The following is a 26079-nucleotide window of genomic DNA, read 5'->3' as shown; positions in this document are numbered from 1 at the left end:
TCTTTGAGAAACAGGCGATAGAAAAAATCATTACATACATACACACACACACACACACACAGACATTGCTCAAATCGTCGAACCCTATCGATTGGTATATGTGACTTGGCCCTCCGGGCCTCGGATCAATTTCGTGTTTTTCCACCAATTTTTAAACCTTTGTTATAGTATAACAAAGGTAAAAATGAAATACGAAACTAGTAAAATAGGATAAAGAAGTCAAACAAAGTATGAAAGGAGAAAGATGGGACAAAATGGGACAAAATGGAATGGAAAAATAGGACAGAAAAAAAAGTCTAGTCCAGTCCAGTCCAGTCCAGTCCAGTCCAGTCCAGTCCAGTCCAATCCAGAGTTCAGTCCAGTCCAGTCCAGAGTCCAGTCCAGTCCAGTCCAGTCCAGAGTCCAGTCCAGTCCAGTCCAGTCCAGTCCAGTCCAGTCCAGTCCAGTCCAGTCCAGTCCAGTCCAGTCCAGTCCAGTCCAGTCCAGTCCAGTCCAGTCCAGTCCAGTCCAGTCCAGTCCAGTCCAGTCCAGTCCAGTCCAGTCCAGTCCAGTCCAGTCCAGTCCAGTCCAGTCCAGTCCAGTCCAGTCCAGTCCAGTCCAGTCCAGTCCAGTCCAGTCCAGTCCAGTCCAGTCCAGTCCAGTCCAGTCCAGTCCAGTCCAGTCCAGTCCAGTCCAGTCCAGTCCAGTCCAGTCCAGTCCAGTCCAGTCCAGTCCAGTCCAGTCCAGTCCAGTCCAGTCCAGTCCAGTCCAGTCCAGTCCAGTCCAGTCCAGTCCAGTCCAGTCCAGTCCAGTCCAGTCCAGTCCAGTCCAGTCCAGTCCAGTCCAGTCCAGTCCAGTCCAGTCCAGTCCAGTCCAGTCCAGTCCAGTCCAGTCCAGTCCAGTCCAGTCCAGTCCAGTCCAGTCCAGTCCAGTCCAGTCCAGTCCAGTCCAGTCCAGTCCAGTCCAGTCCAGTCCAGTCCAGTCCAGTCCAGTCCAGTCCAGTCCAGTCCAGTCCAGTCCAGTCCAGTCCAGTCCAGTCCAGTCCAGTCCAGTCCAGTCCAGTCCAGTCCAGTCCAGTCCAGTCCAGTCCAGTCCAGTCCAGTCCAGTCCAGTCCAGTCCAGTCCAGTCCAGTCCAGTCCAGTCCAGTCCAGTCCAGTCCAGTCCAGTCCAGTCCAGTCCAGTCCAGTCCAGTCCAGTCCAGTCCAGTCCAGTCCAGTCCAGTCCAGTCCAGTCCAGTCCAGTCCAGTCCAGTCCAGTCCAGTCCAGTCCAGTCCAGTCCAGTCCAGTCCAGTCCAGTCCAGTCCAGTCCAGTCCAGTCCAGTCCAGTCCAGTCCAGTCCAGTCCAGTCCAGTCCAGTCCAGTCCAGTCCAGTCCAGTCCAGTCCAGTCCAGTCCAGTCCAGTCCAGTCCAGTCCAGTCCAGTCCAGTCCAGTCCAGTCCAGTCCAGTCCAGTCCAGTCCAGTCCAGTCCAGTCCAGTCCAGTCCAGTCCAGTCCAGTCCAGTCCAGTCCAGTCCAGTCCAGTCCAGTCCAGTCCAGTCCAGTCCAGTCCAGTCCAGTCCAGTCCAGTCCAGTCCAGTCCAGTCCAGTCCAGTCCAGTCCAGTCCAGTCCATTCCAGTCCAGTCCAATCCAGTCCAGTTTTCTTCCTCCGCTTTGTTACCTCTGTTCCTTTTTTCCTCTGGTTTTTTCTTTGCTCAGATCCCTCCGTTAGTTCTTCTTCCATTTTTCTTCTTAACGTGGTTTTCTTTATCGGATCATTGGATCTCTACGGTTTTTTCTCGCTTCGTTTTTTTATTCCCCCGTTTTTGTATTCCTCTGTATTTTTTATTTCTCCGTTTTTTTCTTCTTTAATTTTTTTCTTTCTCTAGTTTTCTTTTATCCACAGTTTTTTGTCTTCCTACGTTCCTTTATTTTACTTGTTTCTTTTTTTCCAGTTTTTTACTTTCATTTTTTCAATATTTCGCCCTTTTTTCTTACGTGTCTTTTCTTGCTCCGTTTTTTATTGATTCATTTTTTTCTTCGTCAGTCTCTTTCTTCCTCCTTTATTTGTTCTTTATTGTTCCGTTTTTTTCTTCGTTGGTTTCTTTCTTCTTTCGTCTTTTCCTTTATCGGTTCCTTCCTTATTCGGATCTTTGGTTGGACCCTTTCGTTTTGTTTGCCGCTTCGTTTTAAACTTCTTTATTTTTTCTTCCTTTAAGGTTTTATTCCTGTTTTCTTATTTCTCTGGTTTTTTTTCCTTCATTTTTTACTTCCTCGCTCTTTTCTCTTTCGTTTTTCTTTATCCTTCAGTTTTTTCCTCCTTTGTGGTTTTATTCCTCTGGTTTTTTTCTTCCTTCGTTTGTTACTTCCTCGGTTTTTTCTCCTCCGTTTTTTTTCTTCCTAAGTTTTTTATTCCGTTTTTTCTTAATTCCTTATTTCTTTCTCCGTTATTTCCTTCTCGGTTCTTTCCTTCGTCACTTTTTTCTTCGGCTTTTTTCTTTTTCTCTACAGTTTTTTTTAATACTTCGTTTTTCTTCTCAGTTTTTCACTCCTTCGTCCGTTTTCTTTATTCCTCCGTTTTTTCTTTCTCCATGTTTTTTTCTTCTTCCGTTTTTTCCTTCCTCAGTTTTTCCTCTCCCTTCGTCCCTTTACTCCTCCGCTTTTACTCGTTCTAAATTTCTTTTCTTCTATTTTTCAATATTTCGCTTTTGTTCCTCCAGTTTTTTTTTCGTTCGTCTTTTCTTCCTTCATTTTTTTTCTCCTCGGTTCCTTTTAGAAGGTATAGTAAAATAGAAAATTCTACTCTACTTTCCACTTTATATTTGCTATTCTAAATAAAAGGAAAGATTAAAAAACAGTAGAAATAACAACAGGGTGACCATGGAAATTACAAAAAATATAGGATATTAGGACAGGATGCAGGAAATGAACAAACCCTACGATAAAACTGAACCTTGTCGTGGTGTAGGGCTTTTTAACTAATCAGTAAATGAACAGCGGTCACGTTTACTTCTGAATGTGGGTATATATCAAAATACTTTTGTGATTTCAAGTGGGACTCGGGGTAAAAATTTACCAAATGTGATTGTTGCGTTGTTCAGAAAGTGCTTTTATTCCGTTTAAGAATAAGGCCAGTATGGGGATCTCTGACAATAGATGAAGTTTTCTGGGATTCATCCCTATTTATCACAACTGTCACAAATCTCCGAAAAATGTCGGATTGATTGAGTTGGTCGGGGGCTTAGGGTTAGCAAGGGTATGTAAGCGGGATACCAGATCCGATTGGATGCCGAAGGACCACTCTGTAATGATTACGGGTAATAGCACTTCTTAGGTAGCAGATGGGAAAATTAAGTCAATTCGTGTCGCGTCTTCGAGTTTCGGCTAGGCTGTGCTGCTAGATAGAGTAGGATTTTTGGATCCTGAGCTCTGATGGCCGCCCGCGGGCTCTGTTTAAGCCCAGAGCTTTACAGCACTTTGGTCTCGAGGGTTGGAAGGCGGGCGAGTCTCTATATTTTGAAGCTTCTGTCGACTACCGCGAACGTCCAGCTTGTGCTGCGCTCAATTTGCTTTGTATCGTGGGAATGCACTGTGAATGCTAAGGGGATGAAAGATTAAATTTGCCCTGATAAGTTGATAACCACTAATGCTCCGAAATTTGTCTTACCTATTGGTTCATTTGTGGTTGTTTGTGTTGGAAAACTGAAAGCGGGCGCGCGGTTGAAGACCGGTGTCAGGCGGGGCTGACGAATCCTCCACTTCTTCACTATACCACATATTGCAATTCGAGTGGTACAAAAAGTCCAAAGCACATTTACAAATTCGATCTATTATTTTTCTTCTCATCATCATCATTATCATCATCATCGTCATCATCATCATTATATTTAAAATATGACATTCCGGCCTTTGGCAGAGAGATCTTAGAGTCAGTTCGTGGAGTCCGCGCAGGGCCGAAACGCCTCCGCCTGCGGGTATAGTCGTGACGGCTATGCTTGGGGCTCTACCTGTGTTTTAGTGGGCGCCAGTGCCTGTCTCGTCAGGTAGAACTGATGTTTGAGGTCTCCCTGACACTTTGTTGACATCACAAAAGGGCCCAGCGCAGAGTTTTATACGCTATTAAGCGACCAGTTGGATAACCCGAAAAAAAGGAAAAAAAAGGAAAAAGGATGCAGGAAATGAACAAAGCAAAACAGAAGGCAATAAAGATAGAAAACAGGAGGTAAAACGCTTAAAAAAAGAAAACAAAAAAACATTAAAATGATAACAACGATACCAAAGCAAGAAATCGAATCGAGACACGTTAATAGTAAAAGAATACAGGGAAAATGAGATAAAATAACAGAAAACATAGAAATTTAAAAATAAAGAAAGTAGAAAACCAAATACAGAAAAAATTATTATATGTAAATAAAAAAACAGAAAATATAGTAATTTAATAAACATAAGACAACGAAATGAAAAAACAAAGAAGAAAATAAAAGCGACAAAATAGTAATAAAGTACACAGAGAAAATAGGCTTGATTAACTTGATGGCCAGAGAAAACCGACTGTCAGTCTGATTTGAAAATTAGAACAGATTTTAGAATCTTCCCAACAACGTTTCGATTTTGTTTTCGTATTCTATTTCAAGAATCGAATTTGATCTGGTTTTGTCCTTTGTACCTAATGCGCTTCTTGAAAAAGACTCGAAACTTCTAAAAGATTTCAAAATTTGTCTAGATTTTTGAAAGTAAAATATTAAATGCAAAGGTCGACAAAACGTAACCATAAACACTAGCAAAACCGAGGAAATTGATAACAGAGTGAACAGAAATCATCAAGCTTTTTGCTTGGAAGAATAAATACAAGGAAATATTAAAATTAGAGAAAATAACGAGAGCAGAACTTCAAAACTAAAACCGGAAAAAATAAACAAATGAGCGAAATTAGTAAAAGGTGAGAAAACAGAGAATCTATACAGAAAACAGGAAACGTAATGCACAATACGGAGAGAAACAAAAACAACAGAAGACAAACAACTGTGAGAATAGATGAGCAGAGAAAAAGGATAAAAAGAAAATAGCAAAAAGGAGATCGATAAATCGGAGAAATAAATAGAAAAAATAAATAATGAAGGTAGAAAAATTAAAGCAGCCAAAAAATAGTAATCATAGTCAGAGAAAACAGGACCCGAAAGTAGAAAGCAGAAAATGAATGATAATAAACAGAAAAGCAGTGTAACCAGAGAACGTAAGGAGAGGAAATTCAGAGAAAACGGAAAAATTTGGTTTTTTTCTCAATTCAAAGATGTTCTGGGGAAAACACAAATTTCTCAAATAACACTTTGAGAAATTCGTTTTGTATTCTTATTGAGCAAGCGAAAGGAAAAGAGATTTCTTCTTATGAGCGTAGTGGAGATTGATAGTCCGATTAGTATCCCTAGTCTAACCGCCAAGGACCTGCTAGGCCATGGGGTTGGCCATTTCAACGATTCCAGTGCTCGGCCGGTAACGATAGTGAACTGCAAGCAGTTGCATAAAGTACTATTGGACCCGGGGGAAGAAAACTGTGAAGAGATTCATTTCAGGTCACATTCATTGTGTGTGCAACAATTTCTTTTTGCGTTGTTTTGATTCGGAAGGATTTGTTTGTTCAGTGCAGTTAATTTCATTATAATTTATAAACACGTTCAAAGCTGCCGAAAATAGAACGCAAGAGACGTGTAAAAAAATTCAGCACAATTTGATAAGCTAATATGATAATGATTAAATGAACCGGAATGTGTTTTTTCTTGGTTTTCATTAACACGGCTGTTGAAAATTATTTGCATTATGCAATCAATGAAAGCAACGAAACAGTTTTACAAACATAAATTGTCTTAAGTCGGTTTCTACCGAACTGCTCCTGTTCTATCCTGCATGCGATGTTCAATAAAATAATTAGGTGATAAATTCTGCAGGCTGAGAATACAGATAAACAACAATTGTCACAGCAGCATCCAACGCAAGCATCTAACTGCAGCACGTCTTTCTGCACTGATTTACGGGGGTGTAATTAGCAGCAGTGTGGCGAAAATCGCACGAAGCACGTAATATGTTTCAATGCCGTGACGAAGTCGCGTCTGCTCACAGCCACGTGCCCTCTTCATTGACTAGACTTTATTGACTCTATTATTGAAGAAGACGATAAACAAGAACACAGACTCACTGACTAACGCTCTTTGACGTCGTTAATTTCTGCCTATGTGCTCATAGTAAGAACATGAGTGATGAAAACTAATCGTGCTTCTGAAAGTGAACAACAATTCAGCATCAACAGCTCGCGTAATGACAACTGTGTGGTGTATGACGTCCAAACCGAAAAAAATAAATTTATCTCTCAGGAAAAAAAACATCAATTGTGCTACCACCATCACATGTTCCACCCCCACATGTTCGTCACCCGTTATTCGCATAGAAACAAGCATCCGTGCGCGGCCTATCGGCCGAGTTTGAAAAACATGTTTTTCATTTCACTTCATCGATGATGCGATACCGACGACGGATTAAGAAAAACCAATATGTGTAAACTGATCTCAATTTTTTTACTTTCCCCCCGCAGGTGTACGTGGCCCTGTTCAAACCGCTCCGGGTGTCCCGGCATCAGTTCAAGAAGGTGCTAAACTGCATGAAACTGGTCCGCTCGCTCAAGTACCAGGAGATCTACGCACAGGAAAAGGTCACCAAGGTGGACAGCCTGTCGCTGGTGCTGTCCGGGAAGTGAGTATAAGATGAACCATACTGTAGTTAAGTGATGTCGTCAACTAGAGATGTATATTTACAATATGTATTTAGCTGTTTTATTAAGATTAGAAACAGCTGTTTGAAATACCGGAGTAAATTACTGCTGTCGGTTGTATAAGACAAATATTGACTTACATATTTCAAAAAGACCATTGTAATTAGCTTAGAGGAAGAATACTTCCTGCACCAATACTTGGCATTAGACACTGAAAGATTTAATGCATTTAAGTTTTTTTTATTAAAAACCTATTTCTTGATCCTGTTTGGGGGCAATTTTTTTCACTAAGGTTTACAATTCTAGGTAAATGAGTCACAAAACATATCATCGCTAAACATATTTCGGCAACTTCGTAGAAACCGCAATCAATTACCTGTTGCGTCATACCACAACGTGTCGTATGTCTTACTTTTTTTTTGCGTGATTACATTGCGTTATCGAAAAGTGGGTACACCCGATGAAATCCGATAGCGTGTGCCATTCGCTGCAGGAACGATTTGGTGGGCTGGTATGATGTAATATGTAGTTATGTGTTGTCAGATTAATTTGATAAAAATCTACACTTCATACATTTAGAGAATGGTCAACTTTCAAATCAGCTTTCTTCGATTGGGTAAAGTAATAGATGTTGGAAGGAAACATCCATTTCCTTGAGATGCATTTTGAAGTCTTCTTTGAGGTCCATTTTGAGTTCCATTTTATTTTCAACTCCATTTAATGGTCGAATGTGAGGTCCATTTTAAGGTAAATTTTGTTGTCTATTTTAAGAGCTATTACATTCCATTTTATGATCCATATAAATCCCATTACCAGACTTATTTAGAGGTCCGTTTTGAGATCGATTTTCGCTTCATTTTAAAGTTCATTTTATGGTCCATATTGGTGATGTTCATTTTGAGCTGCATTTTAAGGTCCGCTTAGAATCTACCTTGATGTCCTCTTTGAAGTCCCTTTTACGTCATTTGTAGAATTCATTTAGAGGTTCATTTCGAGTTCCGTTGTCATGTGTTATTGAACTCCATTTTAGGCTCGATTTTATGGACCATTTTAGGTCAATTTTATAGACCATTTAACGATACATTACGCTCTAACTTAAGGTTTATATTTATGTCCAAAGCCAATCCTCAAAACCCGAATAAAAAATAAATGGTTCATAATAAAAAAGGTTCGAAACTCACTTTGAGGTTCGCTTTAAAGTTTGTTTTGAGGTATAATTTAGTGTGGACTCCATTTCATGGTCCATTTTAAAGTCCACTTCAAGATCCATTTTGAGGTCCAAATTAAGGGCATATAAATTAATAGATATTTATATGAAAAATTCTAAGGTCCTCTTTGAGGTCAATTTGAATGTCCATCTTGAGTTCAAGTAAATTTAGTTAACGAATATGGAAAGAAGTAGTGGCCCCGAAATACTCCCTTGTGGTACATCAGAAGGATTTTTGCGCATTGTGCTGCTACTTTGTTATTGACTAGGACCGATGAAAATTACAAAATGATGGCTGGAAAAAGCATACTTGGGACAGCACACAATTCCTCATTGTGCAATCTTATCAGGTCCCTGGATGCTGATCAATACCGACGCCGACCACATCCGAATGGGGATCCTTGTGGGATGGAAAGGTATGTTAGTCCAATACTTGTTGCTACTAAAGACCAGGGCAAGAGTACATGCTATAGATATCATAAACTGCTTCGTTTATTCCGGTAAAAGGGTTACTTATTCATGTCGGCACACGACTTCTCTCAAAATGTCATCAAGACATATCGGAATACCTGACTATTTTTTATAAACCCAGTTATCAAGCATTGTTTTCAATTGTATAAAGAACAGTAAAATATCACTAAACTATTCGCGCGCAAGACTGAGATATCATCGTGAGTTTAGTGCATCGACAACGAGAACTATCCGAGAATGAGAACGAAGGCCGCTCGCCCGAAACAACACGACATCTCTCATAGAACCGACTGCATGGTGATAAAAGTAAAAACTATCCACAAAACACAATCAAACAAAACAAAACTTCAATACAGCATGACATAGCACAAATGAAAAATCTGATACCTATCTCAGGCACCTAATAGATACAAATACTGGTGTCAGGTCAGTAGGTATTTCGCGAAATAGTTTTTTTTTAATTTCTTTTTCGGCGACAATCCGTTTATCGAATCCATGCCAAATTCAGGAGCCGTCTCCACATCACTCGGTTTTGGGCTGCCACTCTCCAGTCGCCCCTAACACCCGCTGTTCTAGCATCCTCGTCAACAGCGCTCATCCAACGGGTATGGGGTCTGCCTCGAAGTCGTCGGCCTCTGTCGGGTTCTCTGCTAAATATTGTTTTCGCTGGTCTCTCATCCGGCATCCTTGCAACATGGCCAGTCCATTGTAGCCTGCCGTATTTTAGTCGCTTCACAATATCCGCATTTTTGTACACTTGGTATATTTCATGCTTCATGCGCCTGTGCCACACTCCTTCGTCTAATATGCCGCCAAGAATTGATCGCAGGATGTTACGCTCGAAAACCCCAAGAGCTCGTCGGCCGCTATCTTCCAACGTCCACGCTTCGTGGCCGTAGAGTGCCACCGGGAGAATAAGACGCTAATTCTAGGGCGCGTTCTTTGTACGGAGCTGTAGGCTACGGGACCTCAGTTGGCTACGTTATCCGTAGAAGGCTCTGTTGGCAGCCGCCCGACCACCCGAAGGGCTACCACGCTCTCTACCAGCCACCATATACTTTGTTTTGGTAGAATTTATGATAAGCCCTATCCTCGCAGCTCCTTAAGATGCGTGTACGCTTCTTCCACAGCTCTACGGTTAACACCGATGATATCGATGACGTCCGCGAACCCTAGGAGCACATGGTACCGCTTCTCTGCACGTCGGCCCTTCGAATAGCACCTTCCAATGCAATTTTGAACAGCAAGTTCGATAGTCCGTCACCTTGCTTCAAACCATCTAACGTCACAAACGAGTCCGTTGTCTCACCCGCAATCCTAACGCTTGATTTTGAACCATCAAGGGTAGCACGTATCAGCCTAATAAGTTTTGTTGTTCAAGCATAATCTGCCACAGCTCGTTTCGTTTAACTGAATCGTACGCCGCCTTGAAGTCTATAAACAAATGAATGCAGACTGCAAGTTGAATTCCCGGAATTTATCGCAAGGTGAACATTTGGTCCGTCGTAGAGCGTCCCTCTCGAAAACCACACTGGTATTCGCCAACAAAGGTTTCCTGCGCCGGCCCCAGTCTGAGAAACAGGATGCGGGAGAGAATTTTGTATGCAGAATTGAGGAGAGTCATACCTCGATAATTGTTGCATTCGAGTCGATGGTCCTTTTTGTAAATTGGGCATATGAGACATTCCAACCAGTCCGTAGGTAATTCCTCCTCAGTCCATACTTTTAGTATAACTTGAGGGGTTGCACAATACAGCCGTTCGCTGCCGACTTTTAAAAGTTCGGTGGGGATGCCGTCCTTTGCAGCTGCTTTGCCGTTTTTCAGCTCTCTCGCTGCTTTCCTAACCTCGTCCAAAGTTGGTGGATCCACAGCTTGTCCATCATCCTCAATCGTTATTTTGTTTCTGTTGACCATTCCATCTTGTTCCAACCTCTTGTGCCCAAGCCGGACTGTATTATTCAACCTAAAACACGAAGATCTATTCGTGATTACCTCTTGATTACCACTCGCGACTACAATCGAACTCTCTGAAATCTTCACTCTGAAATCTACAGCGACTCAGTGGAACAAAATTCGAAAACGTACTGTAAAGGGTAGTTGTAGAATCAATTATTATCTACAGTATTGTTGAACAAAGTATAGTTTCATATTTCGTATTTACGGTGCAAAGGGATTGCTACCCCGTTGGTAGCAAAATGAGCACTCTTTCTTTCATGTATTTCGTCTTCGACGCATATATTTTTAGTCCAATCCTTCTAAACTCTGCTTTCAGTCTGGCGTAGATTGTCTCCGCTGTCGTAAAATTCCTGGCTATGATGTCAAAGCATGTCATCTGCAAAGCATATGAGTTGGTAACCGTTTGTTTCGATGCCCGTTCGTCGGATCACCCCCTCAAGAGCCATCACTCAATCAAATGTAGCTCTGATCAGTCGCATCAGATTATCCGGAAAACCGTGTTCGTACATTATCTGCCATAGCTGGCCTCGATCGACTGTATCGTATGCTGCTTTGAAATCAATAAAAATGTGATGCGCGAGCATTTTGTGCTCCCGACATTTCTGCAAGATCTGTCGGATGGTGAAAATTTGGTGCGTACTGGCGCCTGATAATTTAGCATTAAACCTGGTGCTATCGGAGCCATCCGGCGTAACAGGATCTGGGGGAGTACCTTGTAGGCGGCGTTTCCAGGTGGCTTCGTAGATATTTTCACGTGGGAAAAAGGTGCTTCGGATCACCAGGTCTCAAGAAGCTGCGTAGTTTATACATCGCTGGCCGTTATCGTTCGTATCATCGGCTTGCAGACTATGGAGTCCTATCACCGGTCTATACATTTCTTCCCTACCGACCTGGGTGTTCATATCTTCAATAACGAGCTTGATGTCTCGTGGTGAGCAACTATAGTACGTTGCCTCCAGCCTCGCGTAGAACGCTTCCCTCTCATCTTCGGGTCTACTTTCGTGTGGGCAGAACACGTTGATGATGCTGTAATTGAAGAAACGGCCCTTTATCCTCAATAGACACATTCTCTCATTGATCACTTTCAATCTAATACGCGATCCCATTCCACAGTGGTCCTAAAGAGCGAAAAGCGTAACTTTTTTCCTAGTTTCTTTTGCTTTTATTTTATCATTTATGGTCTTGAGCACTTTTGTTCGTATGAATATCCCGCTTAACCTAAAACTGTCAAAAGTTAGTCTTCGCTTACTGTAATGAAAATATAAAAAGAAATTTTTTGTGTTAGGAAATATAGACATAGTTTCTTCGGCAACGTTGTAAATAATTTAAAAACAAGCAACTTTGCTGAAGAAATAACATTTCTATCGTTATCGAGTGCTGAACTATAGGACATATTCTTTAAAACTTCTTAAAAAATTGGTTTTTCATTCTTAGCTTTTCTTAGTTGCATTTTACAAGAATACACTGTTCTAGGCAATTATCGAAGCACTCAAAATACACGTTTTTGCAGGAGACCGCGAATCACTTGGACCTTTACTTGCTGAGTTATCGCATATTCAAGCTATAAATTTCCATCGCTCACAAGCCCATGGGGTAAAATGGGGCAAGCGAATTTATGAAATTAGCACTTCATCTTAAAGCTTAAGTCAAGTACTATAAACTTGTATGGGTTCCGCTTGTCCCAACTACCCAAATGAGAGTATGCCAAGCATACGTCCTAGAGATTTGCAATCTTCTGTAGAAACGTGTATTTTGAGTTCTTCAATAATCGCCTAGAAGGATATGTTCTTGTAAAATGCAACCAACATAAGCTAAGTATGAAAAACAAATTTCTGAAGAATTACTAACGAAAATGCCCTATAGCTCTGCACTCGATAGAGATAGAAATGTGATTTCTTTAGCGAAGTTGTTTGCCCTTATATTTTCTATAACTTTGCCGAAGAAACCATGTGTCTATCAACTAACACAAAAAAATGGACGTGTATCAAGTGCATAGCGAACGCGAAACTCATAAAACGTATGCTTGCCGTACTCTCATTTGGATGGTTGGAGACAAGCGGAACCCGTACAAGTTTATAGTACTCGACTTAAGCTTTAAGATAAAGCGCTGATTTCGAAAAAACCGCTTGTCCCATTTTACCCCATGGGCTCGTGAAGCTATGGAAATTTAAAGCTTGAATATGCGATACTTGCTAAGTAAAGGCCCAAGAGATTTATGGTCTTCTGCAAAAACGTGCATTTTGAGTGCTTCGATAATTGCCTAGAACATTGTATTCTTGTAAAATGCAACTAAGAAAAGCTAAGTATGAAAAACCAATTTTTAAAGAAGTTTTAAAGGATATGCCCTATAGCTCAACACTTGATAAAGATAGAAATTTTATTTCTTCAGCAAAGTTGCTTGTTTTTACATTATTTACAACATTGCCGAAGAAACTATGTCTATATTTCCTAACACAAAAAAAGTTATTTTTTTATTTTCATTATAGTAAACAAAGCCTAACTTTTGACAGTTTTAGATTAAGGGGGATATTTATATGAAGAAAAGTGCTGAAGACCATAAACAATAAAATAAAAGCAAAAGACACTAGGAAAAAAGTTCCACTATTCGCCCTTTTGGACTAACATCTAAAGTTTTTCCCTCCTAAAGTGGTGAGGCGGTGTTCAGTGTTCCCGAAAATCTATTTAATATTGGTTCAAATCAATTCTGGGAAGCTGATGTCAAAGCTAAAGTCTCTCAAAGCTAGAAACATCATCTAATGTGGGCCCCGATGGAATACCGTCCGTAGTTCTGAAAAAATGTGCTGGTACGCTTTATAAACCTTTATTGAAAATCTGCAGCTCAGATCGACACGGTGTACGCTGACCCGAAAGCTGCTTTTGACCGTATTGACTCTCAAATTTTGTTACGGGAACTCTACCGACTAGGAGCATCTGACGACTTTGTCAACCGGCTTCGGTCGTGCTTGACGAATCGTAAACTCGTAGTAAAACTAGGTGCTATCAAGTCCGGTCTTTTTTGTAATAAATGTGATGTTCCACAGGGAAGTAACCTAGGGCCGTTACTTTTTCTCATATATACTTCAACGATGTGTGTTTTGCAATACCAACTAAGTAATACCATGTGCGTTGTAAAAAACACGAAAACTAAGCTTATAGTTTTAAATATCAATGGCAAAATATCAGTGGAACATGTCGACAAATCTATATTAAAGCAATTTCTTTTTACTGAAATAATAGCTGCATTGAATGAATCTTTTCGAATGACCTTTTAGCATTTTATTGCCCAGCTTCGGAATCAGTTCCAAGTGCGCTGCCATTAAATCTATGTAAGAATCATAAAATTACATTGCGCGAAATGAGCCAGCATTGCTGCACTGGATAGGGCAATTGTGCTGGAAATATTCCACTTCAAAACGGGACATAAAATTTGTTTATTAAATTTGCACCCTCTCTGACGCACCTCGCGTAATGCTGCGGCAATCAGCGAATGTGTCTCATTCAGTAGGTACGGTTTTCTAACAATTGACTTGTTGACTACATAGGTACGCTACGGGATTAGGCCGGGGTCGGACAAAACACGCTCGTGGACTGTCGAATACTGTCGTGAACTAGTTTTGTCCCTAGCTTGTGTCTGGGCTGGCCGGTTCACAACAGGACCCGTTACTCAAACCTTTTTGTTTTAACCAATCATCACATAATGACTGCTAGAAGATCAAACATCCGAATTTTTGAACCGGCTTTTGGTGGTTTTGTTGCCATGAGGACCGGACTGCAGAACACCACATGATGACCGACGCAGTAAATCATTAGATAAACACACCGAACTATATGCGATTGGGTCAATAAAAATTTCGCACAATTGGGGCAAAGGGTAATTTTTTTTTCGACCGATAGCGGTGGTACCAAATCCCAACTTGCACAATCGTGCCCGTGCTTATCGGAGTGCTGTCAGCAAGCCCTGATAAGCCGAAAACCGAACGACTTTAATACCCGAATTTGACAGATCTATTGTGGTGCCTATCGGCCGGCGCTTCGTTTTTTTTTTGCGTTTTTTTTTGGCGCACACAATTCCAACGACGGACACAACCGGTTCACGTTGGTCTGCTGGTGGTGATAGGCAGGAGGTGTGTGCGAGTGCGTGCGCGTAGACGTGGACGTCTACCGGATTGTTGATTGGTTTTGTTTACATTTCGTTTTATGGACCATTCACCGCCGCCAATATTGGCTTGACGCAGGTCAGTGTCTCGTGGGGTTTCTCCCGTGTGTTGTGTTGTGATTTACGGAGATTGCGGTTTTCACTTGGTGTTGGTTTTGTGTGTGCGCCAGCCGTGTGCTGAGAGTGATTCACGTGAGCCATTGTTTGTTTTTTTTTTCTTTCTTTATTTACCCGCTAAGTAGGCTGTGGACAGGTCCATTAATCAATGCGGTTCGGGTGAGTGATGAGCAGGTTAATGACATGAAGCTCCAGTTGAGGTGGCCCCGGTTTTAAAGCAGTGATGACGATGCATTTTGCTTGGTACAAAGGGATTATTTCAACGTTACCAAGTAAATTTAATATGATATGTTACGTAGAAATATTGCGAAATTGCAGAAACAGATTAAGACTGATGGATTCTGTAAATGATACAAATCTTAATCTTCAATTACAGCATGTTTGGAGTGGAAGTACTTCTCCCCATATTATTGTCTATCTGCTTCAAGCGTCAATCCCTGTCTCTAGGGTATCCACGGCAGCCCGGTCAGGTACCTTGCTTGTTCTTGTCCAGGAGGACAGCTTCATAGAGATTTAAGGATTTGTTTTGTACGCGATGGAGCCCCAGCCTGTATTAGAGTAGAATCTGCGTCATTAGCCGCAGCAAGTCTCGACGATTTTGAATACGGAAACAGGACGGCGTGAGTTTTAATCACATTGATTAACATAGAAAGTTATGTCCAGCTCATAAAACCACATCCAGTCCACTCTAAAGCTTGCATGAATATACGCTAGACAGAATGGGTCTCACGATACTTCCTTGGGGTACAGTTTGGGAAAAGTTAGATATCTGCGAACCAACATTAATATTCCGCTGGATAATGTTGGAAACTCAATTGAGTTTGCGCTACACAAACTCTAGTACCAAACTATAATATCGACCAGCAACTTTCCCAGCGACAGAATGCTCGTGTGAGATAACAACATTTTGTCCCAAATTGTGGGACAACTCAAATTGCTTCTCCAGCGTATTTGCTTATTTGTTGGTAATGATCCGTATATTTTCCTCGACCGGACTCTCAGACTTGACAAGAGAAAAGATGGTGTGTGGACCCTTTTTGAGAACTTTGGTCCTGGGCTAGATCATGGTTTTGAATGAGGTAAAAATAATCGTAGTTTGGTTGGATATTCTGCTTCTGCATTACCTTAGAGAGACGGTTGATCCAGGTCTTTCTCTTTTTGGTTCATATTGCGGCGAATATTTCTACACCGACTTCGGAACCACTTTTGCGGATCTCAAGCATATTGCATACGCTTCATTAGAAATTGTCGCAATCCGAAGCAGGCAAATCGCACTCCATTCTTAAGTGTTGATGAATATGTGCGTTGCAGCCAAACTTGTCTAATCAAGTTGGTTCTTGTCAAGTGCTTTCAGGAAGAAATTATACTTTTGAAAACGCATGGCATTGTTCGCCGGAAAGCTCCACTCAGACTACTGTACCCATTTTTGGACAAAGATGACCTTATTAGACTTGGAGGTCGTTTGCATCATTTGATGGTGGAGTACAATTACAGACATCCAACGGTTCTACCCAGCTCACATCCATTTACCAAATTATTCATCGATTATTTTTATCGTAAAACAATTCATGGTGGAGGGCAGTTTACGCTTTCCGCAGCTCCTAAAATATATATCGCAGTGTTTATTTGCTTTGCAACGAAAGATATATATCTGGAAGTGGTCGGTGATTTACCCACAGCCACAGCTTTCTTTCAGAATTTCAGCGCTTTATTAGCCATCACGGAGTCATGTGAAGCTCGCTTCGCCAATACCGAAAACTTTGCAGGATCTAGCCATGTACTCAATGAACTTTACCGTACGCTCAACGAGAAGGTGAGCCGAAATCGGATCTGAATTTTCTCAACAAGGCATTATTTGGAATTTGCCATTTTGGTGGATTGTGGGAGGCAGCAGTGCGCTCTGTCAAAAATGCGTTGAAAAGAGAAATTGGAACCTATCAGCTTCCTCATGCATTACAACAACGTACATGCGCTAAAGTGACCCCCCCTGATATTAAAAGCTAAGTGAATACGAGTTCACTATCGTAGGCTGATTTTGGCTTTGATCTTCTCTGGTTGGTAAAAAAAACAATTCGCACACCTGACCCCAACAATCCGTTTTAAATCTTATTTTGAGTTCTATTCTCATTCTGGGATCAATTGCGAGGACTAATTGAGGGGAAATAAACGACTAAAAATTTTGAAAAAATCATTATTTTTTTATTCCAAATTTTTATTCTGCAGTCTTTTCCGCTTGTTTGATACTAATTTTGTAATGATCCGACCACGAGAAGTGACCGTAAAGCGATCATACACATAAGCATTCCAGTGCGGCGTTGAACAACTTCAGCGAAATAAAACGCCGCTCCTGGAAAACCACGGTTTTCAAACTTTATGTACCCCACCTTTTTCTCGGAAACTACACAACGTATTGGAACAAACTTTTTTTTGTTTTATTTGTAGTATTTTACTACCGGTCACTCGCTGAAGGGATTCTTGCGCCTGCCTGGCAGACTTCTTCCGGGTCGGGATATCCAAAGGTTGTTTGATCCACTTGGGACGGTGGTAGATTCGCCGAAATTGACCAACGTTTCGGCAGAGGCAGCCAGCTTGAGCACCACGGGCTGGATCTAAAAGATCGATGCGGTGGCGACCACCTTCGTCGATATCTAGAATATGGAGTGAACCGTCAATCTGCAGATTCTGATCAAACAGGTCGACGCCAAGACATTTTAGAACGAATATTCAACCTTGAAACTTTTCGTTAATTTTCACTCATTCGTGATTGAAAAAGAGAGTTATAATATAAATCACATAATTGCTACATCTATTATGAGTCGAGAGGTATCTAAACCATGAAAATCCATTCATAATAGGCAGAGCTATTAGCGTTTAAAATCTTTTATATTTTCGTGACGCTCGTATTTTTTGAATTTTGGAATTACTCTCCATCCCAAACCTTGCTGTAAGACGTAGTGCTACGTCAACACGACGAAAAACGGAACAGATAAAAATCAGGACTTGGGAATAGGGAGAAAGATGGGTCAGGAAAAGAAAAAAAAGGACTGAGAAAGATGAAACAGTAGACATAAAAAAGAAATGCGCGAGAGAGAGCGTGTGTGTGTGTGTGTGTGTGTGTGTGTGTGTGTGTGTGTGTGTGTGAGAGAGAGAGAGAGAGAGAGATGCAGACAACGACGAAAAGAAAAGAGCAACGGGATATAAAGCAAAACCATGGGGTAAAAAACAGGAAAGTGGGATGGAAAAACGAAAGAAACACAGAACAAACAGACCAAAGAAAACTGGAGTGGAAAGGGAAAACGAGAAGAAAAAACCGGGCATCCGAAGACAGAAAACGAGGAGGAAAGGAGACAAAGTTTGGATAAAGACGAAAACCGGGAAGCAAAAAACAGCAAAAATGGAAATGGGGAAAGAAAATAACCAAAAACTAGTGAAAAATATAAAGAAAAACACGACTGAAAATAATAAAAAAATGAACAAAAAACGAAGGAATACGGAAATAGTAGAGGAACAGCACTGGAAAGGAGAAAAAACGGAAGACAAAAAATGTTCCATCTGCAGCGCTCATATTGTGTCCCATTGAGATCAATTTTCAGCTCCATTCGCATACGTTTTACCTTTTTTGTTCCGTTTTTCCTGCTTTCCTTTCTTTTTTTTTGTCTCAATTTCCATCCTCATTTTGCTCCATCTTTATCCTTTTATATTTTGTTCGGTTGTCTTTCATTTTTCATTTTCTTATGTCAGTTTTTCTTCCGTTTTTTCTCTTTTTCTTTCTCGTTTGTTCAAGAACTGAAAAGAATACGGCCCAAGCAACAATGTGAGTTTTATTGAACAAATGTTTGTTCAGTTTTTGTCACGATTATCCCCGTACCCTTTTCAGTTCTTGAACAAACGAGAAAGAAAAGAAGAAAAACTGACATAATGAAAATACAATTCGTGAAAGAAAAATGGAAGGAAAAAGGGAATGCAAACGAGAAAACAAAAGTGGAAAGCAGAAAAGAAGAAAAAACGATAAAGAGCATCAGGTGAAAAACCGGAACAAAAAGAAAAAAAACGAGACAGAAAAGTAGGAAAAGGAAAAGAGAAAGTACGGGAGCGGGATAAACCGGAGAAAAACGAGCATAAGTGGACAGTAAAAGAAGAACTGGAGAACACAACAAGAGCGCAGACGGGGTTAATGGAATAGAAAACAAAGAATGAGAAAAGAGGAAAAATAGGTTTGAAAATAAAAAAACGGAAAAAGGAAAAACAGTAGATAAACAAGTGGAAAATCAGGACAGAAAGGATGGATGTACCGTTTTCCATGAAACAAGAGAAAGAAGAAACAGAGGGTTTAATAGTGGAAAAGCGAGGGAAGACGGTCTCGTTATTATTTATTATTTTATCTACTTTACTTTCACGTGTTTTCTTTTCCATTTTCCCTTCTTTGTTGTCACGTTTTTCTCTTTCTGTACCTTTCTTTAGGGTTCTAGGTTTCTCTCAATTTTCTTCTATTCTCGTTCCATTTTCCATTTTTTAGTTTTCCTCGTTTTATTTATCGCGTGTTTTCCTCTTTTTCTATCCCGTTTGTCCAGTTTTTGTCACGTTTTCCCCCGTACTCTTTTCAGTTCCTGGACAAGCGTGTTCTAAACTATTCATTATGATGGATGTAATTAAGGCCATTGCAAATCATTTTCAAAGTTTTTGTCATCCACCCCCCCTTGGAAATTGGCTTGAAAAATCAGAGGGCAAAAAATAATTTGTAGGATATGAGTTAATTTTTTTTATAAAATCAATTGTCTGTGGGCTCTACAGCCTGAAAAACTCAAAAAATGAGTGTATGAGTGTAGTTAACGCTTCTAGCAAGAAATAGAAATAGAAATTCGAACAGCGGAATTTCCGAAACCGGGCCAAACAAATTTTTTTTTCGTTTTTGTCTTTTTGTTCGTAGATTTTTGCATGACAAATAACAATGTATTTATTAAAAGCAAGAATAGATTTGGTTTTTACGTTTAAACTTTAAGTAAAAATGCCTCAAATCCATTTTTTTTGCTCGATTAAAAAGTTCTCTTTGTTTTTTTTCGCCCCCCCCTTCAGTGGCCCAACACCGAGGGGACAAAAACTTTTTTAAATATTTGTAATGGCCTAATAAATAAATAAATAAATAACGAAACGCGAGAGAAAAAAGAAGAAAAACTAGCATGAAAAATGAAAAACGAAAGAAAATTCATGACACAACGGATGGGAAAAGGGGACGCAAAAAGAGAAAAGAGAGAGCAGAAAAGAAGGAAAAACGATAAAAACTATAAGAAAAACAAGAGGTAAAGTGAGGACTAACCGGACACAAAAGATTACGGAAGCAGGAAATATCCTCTTATTCTGGAGCAAAAAAACGGAAGAAAAACGCGAAAAAATAGAAAACGTGGCAGAAAAAACACAATAAGACGAACAGACGAAAACAAAATAATTGAAATAGGATTAACGGAACAGAAAACAAAAAACAAAAGACTGGGTAAGAGGAAAAACGGGTCTGAAAATAAAAAAAGAAAACAGGAATGGAAAAACGGAACAGGAGAGAGAAAATCAAGCGGAAAATCAGAACAGAAAGGGTAGGAAACGGTACAAGAAAACAAGAGAGAGAGAGGAAATAGAGGGCCTAAAAATGGAAAAGGGAGAGAGAAAAGGAGTAGAGTTATCTCTTTTCTCTTTTACTTTCACTTATTTTCTTTTCCATTTACCTTTTTTCCTTTTTTCTTATCCTTAATCGAGTTTCTTTTCTCTCTCGGTAGTCTTCTTTTTCCTTTAGATTTCTCTCGTTTTCTGTTCCGTTTTTCCTCTTTTTCTTGTCAGTTTTCGCCACTTTTCTGTCCCGTCCTCCCTCCTTTGCTCTTTTGTTTTTCCTTATTTCTTTTCCATTTTATCTCGTTTGTATTCTATTTTCCTCTTTTCATGTTCTCGGTCCATAATTTTCCTGCTGCCATATTATCTGCTTTTTGTTTCATTTTTCCTCTTTATTTATCCAGTTTCTCGTCATTTTCTTTCTGGCTTTCCTCCCCAAGCAACAATGTGAGTTTTATTGTACTCTTATGGCGGTTTTCATGTGGCACCAATTTTGTTCTTAAACGCTGTCATAAGAAATTATTACTTGGGTCATTTTCTTCATCATTTTTCCTTTTTTTCTCTCATTTTTCTTTTGTTCTTTTTATGTCCAAACTCTTCTTTTTTGCCTGCATTTTTCCTTTTAATTCCCCTTTTTTTCTACTTGTCCCCCGCATTCTGTTAAGATTTTTCTTTCGTTTTTTTTATTTTTTCATGCTCAGAAACTTTCTTCTTTTTCTCTGTCACGTATTTATATTCTGTTTGTCCAGTTTTTGTCACCTTTTTTCTCCCGCGCTCCTTGCTGCTTTTTTCTTCAGCACACCCAGGCACTATGGGCCAGAAATTAAAATTTCGGGACAAAAATATTTGCGGTTAAACGGCATGTCTCAGCTCAATGTGGTCTTTGGCAACTTTTTGAATAAAAAATTGATGCATATTTTCAATATTTAAGCGTTACTTAAACAACATTTTAAGTAATAACTTTTTGAGTAAACTTTTTTTCACCTTGTTGTTTTCAAAATATTAAAGATAAACCAATTTCAAGTGATTTTTCTGAAGATATGAAACTTCTACCTTGTACCCACTTTCAGCAATAGACCTTTGTTTATAAACGACCCCTCAAATCACATTTCTTCTTGTAACATGTTTATTTCAACAGACAGCTCTGTTGAACGAACAACTAGAAAGATATTTCAGTAAATTTCCTTGTAACCAACAGAAGATAATTTTCCGAGTTTTCTTTTGAATTTTCTACTATCACTTAGCTTAAAATCCGGCAGATCAAAAGGATGAAATAAGAGATCTCCACAAATGAATTTAAATTGGTTCTAAATTGGATTTGACACTAGATTTTATGTCGGAATTGAATCGAACTTGCAATTTCACTTAAAAACGATAGTTCGAAGCAACATATTTTTTTAATCGATTATGTCTCAAAAAATCACTCGTTTTTTCAAACATAAATAGTGAGACTGAAACAAAAAATGTTTCTGAGCTTTTTTGAATTTTAAAAAGTTAATAAAACATTAATTATATAACTTGAAATAAGTTGATGGCAGTTTTAAACAGAACACACCGACTCTTATCACATCAGAAGTAGACGCACTTGACATCCTCCTGCTGAGGAGAAGGTTCTTTCGTTCTAACAAATGTGATACGACTAACATTGTTCGGATGTTCAGAAGAATGTCTTCGGATCGATTAGTAAAGTTGCAGCCGGATACTGCCGGTAGAACACCTTGGCATAGCAACAAAACCTGACTGCAACGAGAAGATTCTGAAACATTCGCTAAAATCAGAGATAACCAAATTAGATGTCATTAATCGTGTTATCCATTAGTAGCAGTGGTTGGTTTGATAATATCATCCCAACTGCTGAATTTTTTACCTGAGCCAATAACAGCAAGCACAGAACAGCAGTCTGAACCTCGAGGAGAGCTAATCGCATTCATTAAAAGCTTCGAAGAAGCTTCTTCTAAAGGTTCACTGAACAGAACAATTATCCCACATCAATCAGAAAGCCACTTTAAACGATTAAATCTTTGATCCTTCATTCAAATAATTTGTTGTTATTTTTTTCTGCTTTGCTGTTGCTCAATCATCTTTCCAGGTTGGTGGTTTCGCAGAACCAGAAGGCACTGCACATCGTCTTCCCGCACCAGTTTCTGGACTCGCCCGAATGGTTCGGAGTGTCCACGGATGATTACTTTCAGGTAGGTAATCCCGCGTTTTTTTTCTTCTTATTTATGTTAGAAATATAATACACACCGGAATTAATTACGCGCGGCGCGCGTTTCATCTTCTCGGTCAGGTGTCAATCATGGCAATGGAAGAGTCCCGCGTTCTGATTTGGCACCGGGACAAGCTGAAACTGTCAATTATGGCGGAACCGTTTCTGCAGGCCGTGTTCGATCACATCCTCGGACGGGACGTCGTAAAAAAGCTGATGCAAGTGACGCAGGTTTGTGTTTGTGAGCTTTTAAAACCAAACAAACAAAAATTTTAAATGGTTTTTTCGCATTTTTAGGTTAGCGAAACGATGGCCCAAAGCAATGGGTACATTTCGTCCGGCTATGGGGACGACGCCGAAGATAAGCCCATGTTGGTGATGAAAAACAGTAAATCCGGTGGCGAGAGCAATGGTGGTGGTGGTGGCGGTGGCGGCGGCGGAGGCGGACATGGCATCACCGCTCTCATCAATCGGCAGCTGCAGGGTAGGTGTCCGTTTTCTCGATCGTTTCGTTTCGAAAGTTCGAAGCTTTTTCGCGTTCTCTACGTTTAGATGATTGTTTCGACTGCAGTTTCGATAGTTTCCGTTGAGCAGCGCCAGTTGGCGCTGTCGTCTTTAATTTTTCTTGTTTTTTTCTGGTTTTAATTGCCTTAATGATTCATTCATGCCATTACGACTGTGCGAGCAGAATGGTTTTCTAGCAAATCTATCGGACGAAAAGCTTGGTTTCAATATTTTAGCATTATAATAGCATTAAACTAGCAGCTAAATGGCATATTCGGTTTGCCTTCTATTTCCAATCTACAAAAATTACGCATAAATTTTTTCTTTCACTCAAACAACTTCTCCCTAATTTTGTTTAAACTTCTACATTACTGGCATGCTCGTTTTGTTCCCATTTTTTATTTCCATCACGAATCCATCCATTGACCATCATCAACCCAACTTCCCCCCGGCGGCGCGAACAGAGGAGAGCCTACCGCTGCTGCTGAATTCGGCCAATCCGTCACCGTTGATGTCACTTCACATGCGTCTGCTGCACTCGGTCGAGAATAAGTTCATCAAAAAGATCTACGACGTGTGACGAGTCCTGCGCAGCACACAAACAACACTCAAACACAAACGCAATCACACGCCTCAACATCATAAACAACGTTTCGAAGTCTAGTCCCTCGAATTGAGTTCAATTTGAGATTGTATTTTTTTTATACATAATTGTTTGTTAGTTTTTTTGATCATACCATACAACTATTCTTTTGTAAGATTTTTTCTCTTTCTGTGAGATTCTATGTAAAAAACAATTATTAAAAATTCACAAACAACGAATTCGAACGGAACGGAACGGTGGAACAACGCAAAGCAACGCAACGCAACACGAAAGCCGAACGGACGAACTCTCTCTAAGGTCATGTTTTGTTTTGTTCACAATCTATTTTGAGCGTCACTCATTTTTGGTAAGTTTTGTCATTTTTTTCGCTTGGGTTTGTAATTTTTTTCCGAATATGTGTGGTTTGGTTTTTCCATTAACAACAATAAGCTTGATGAATGGCGTTTTTTAGCTTCTAACATTTTTTATCAACAATTACTGGAATTTCCCAACTAAAAGCAACGCAGATTCAAACTAATTTTTCCGAAACACCTAATTTACACATTTACTTCTCTTTCTCATTTCGTTTTTCTTTTCTCCCGATTAACATTTCCTTCCATATAATAACGTGTGCCAACAAACCGATCGAACCGAAATCCTACATATGCCATGATTTTCTTCGACATGCGATTGTTTGCGAAACGAAACGTAACGACCCCCTAGCTCTGCCTAGGATATCCAAATATTACTATTGTGGTAAGTTTTTTTCTCTCTCTCTGATGGTTTCATTTGCGAAACCAAACAACGAAAACAACAAGATCGCACCATTTTCTGTATTGTGTCCGCTGTACGTGTCTGCATCAATTCGTAATTTCTTTCCAATCAATGCACATCGTGTGGCACCACCACCATGACTTCAGCGCGTTTATGTTTGCCTCCCCCCTCTTTTCTTATATCCTTTTTTTAACTTTTACGACTGCTCGTTTTAATTCTTTTTAATAATTTAATTTTGCACCAATGTGTGTGGCACAAATTTGCACCTCTAAATCAATTTAATTAATTAATGTTGGCAAAAAACAATGGAGACGCATGATTGTTGTTCCAAATAACTTAGTAAATCTCATTTATAGATTCTAGAGAAAAGAGAAAAGAGAAGGACTCTATGGTTCTTAAGTCCATTTAATGGACCATTTTGGAATGCTCCTTAAGATTAATTGAAAGGCTCAGAACCCAACTTTGATGGCCATTTTGTGGTGGTCTATTTCAAAATCCAGCTCGTTTCATTTTGAGATTTTTTTTTTGGTGTCCTCATCTATTTACAGTCTCTCTTTGACCTCATTTTGGACCTAAACAATTGCAGGTTTATCTTAGAATTAAGTCCTTTTTGAATTTGGGGACTTATTTCAAGATCTATAAAATTCCATTTTAAGATTTCAAATTAACTACTGTTTATTCGAACGTCTTAGCTGAACGATAAAAAGAAAACAAAATTATTTATATACTTTAATTCTGCTTATTTTTATCATTTTCAGATTTATTTCAAGGTCTATTTTGTGGATCATTTTGAAATCAAGTTAGAACCCGCCATTTTTAGATCTATTTTAAACTATATTTCTAGTACCTTTGAGGTCTAATTTGAAGTGTATTTTAAGCTTCATTTTAATTTTTATTATGAGCTTCATTAATGACTTTCATTCATCCATAGCCGTCTTTGAAAATTATTTTGAAATCCATTTTATGGTCTATTTTGTGTTTTTAAGGTTCATTTTGAGCTTCATTTTGTGGTCGAATTTAAGACCAATTTTAAGGTTTATATTATTTCACTTTAAGATCTATTTTAAAATCCATTTCAAGAATCATTTTTATCTCTATAACTATTGTTTCAAAGATCATTTTGAGTTTCATTTAGTGGTCCATTCTGAGAACAATTTCTGGCTCTATTTTGAAATCCATTATGGTCAGTTGTAAAATTAATTTCAGGTCCATTATAGAATGCTTTTTAATGTCCACTTTAAAGTCCGAAATCCTCTGGAGTTTATTTAAAGCCTAAGTTTCAAGATCTGTTTTAAAATCTTAAAATATTAAGGTCCATTTTGAGATTACTTTTGGGGTTCACTATGAGGTCCATTTTTTTTGTTTACTTTGAATTCAATTTAGAAGTTCACGTTTAGATAAATTGTAATTTTCATTTTTTGTTCTATTTTAAAGTTCATTTCTGTTTTGATATCAATTTTAAGGTCCTTCGACTTCTTTCACAAAGCCGCAAAGCCCGTTTTGAGGTTTATTTCAAAGTTAATTTGGAAATCTTTAAGATTCAGTCTCTAAACTGAGTTCAATTCCATATTGTGGCAACTTTTGACGTCCATTTTGAGATTATTTTTGCCTCAATTTTGAAGCCCTTTTTGAGGATAATTTTGAGCTTCATGTTATGGTAGAATTTCAGGCCCATTTAAAGATTCATTTTCGAAATCCATTTTAAAATAGACCTCCGTAATATGTGATTCTTTTTGAGTTTCATTTCTTCTGGTTTCTGGTTTATTTTGAGCTCCATTGCATGGTCGAA

The 26079-nt window shown here is 39.4% G+C and overlaps 1 protein-coding gene across 4 annotated transcripts in view; it reads left to right on the top strand.

Annotated features, from left to right (window-relative positions):
* Positions 1-26079, top strand: part of LOC128732619 (uncharacterized) — a 201479-nt gene that overhangs the window by 163616 nt on the left and 11784 nt on the right. For 3 of the 4 annotated variants that reach the window (XM_053825910.1, XM_053825909.1, XM_053825907.1), the window contains 5 exons: positions 6541-6698; positions 22310-22412; positions 22511-22660; positions 22727-22913; positions 23398-23883. In XM_053825910.1, the coding sequence (XP_053681885.1) occupies positions 6541-6698; positions 22310-22412; positions 22511-22660; positions 22727-22913; positions 23398-23513 (714 nt within the window). In that variant the 3' untranslated portion in view covers positions 23514-23883. Of the gene's footprint in view, positions 1-6540; positions 6699-22309; positions 22413-22510; positions 22661-22726; positions 22914-23397; positions 23884-24239; positions 24273-26079 lie in introns of all 4 variants that reach the window. The other variant, XM_053825908.1, reaches the window with a different exon arrangement.

This window comes from Sabethes cyaneus, chromosome 1, assembly GCF_943734655.1.
Source record: "Sabethes cyaneus chromosome 1, idSabCyanKW18_F2, whole genome shotgun sequence".
Lineage (NCBI taxonomy): Eukaryota > Metazoa > Arthropoda > Insecta > Diptera > Culicidae > Sabethes > Sabethes cyaneus.
Note: the sequence above shows the minus strand (reverse complement) of the source record. Positions and strands in the feature narration are given on the sequence as shown.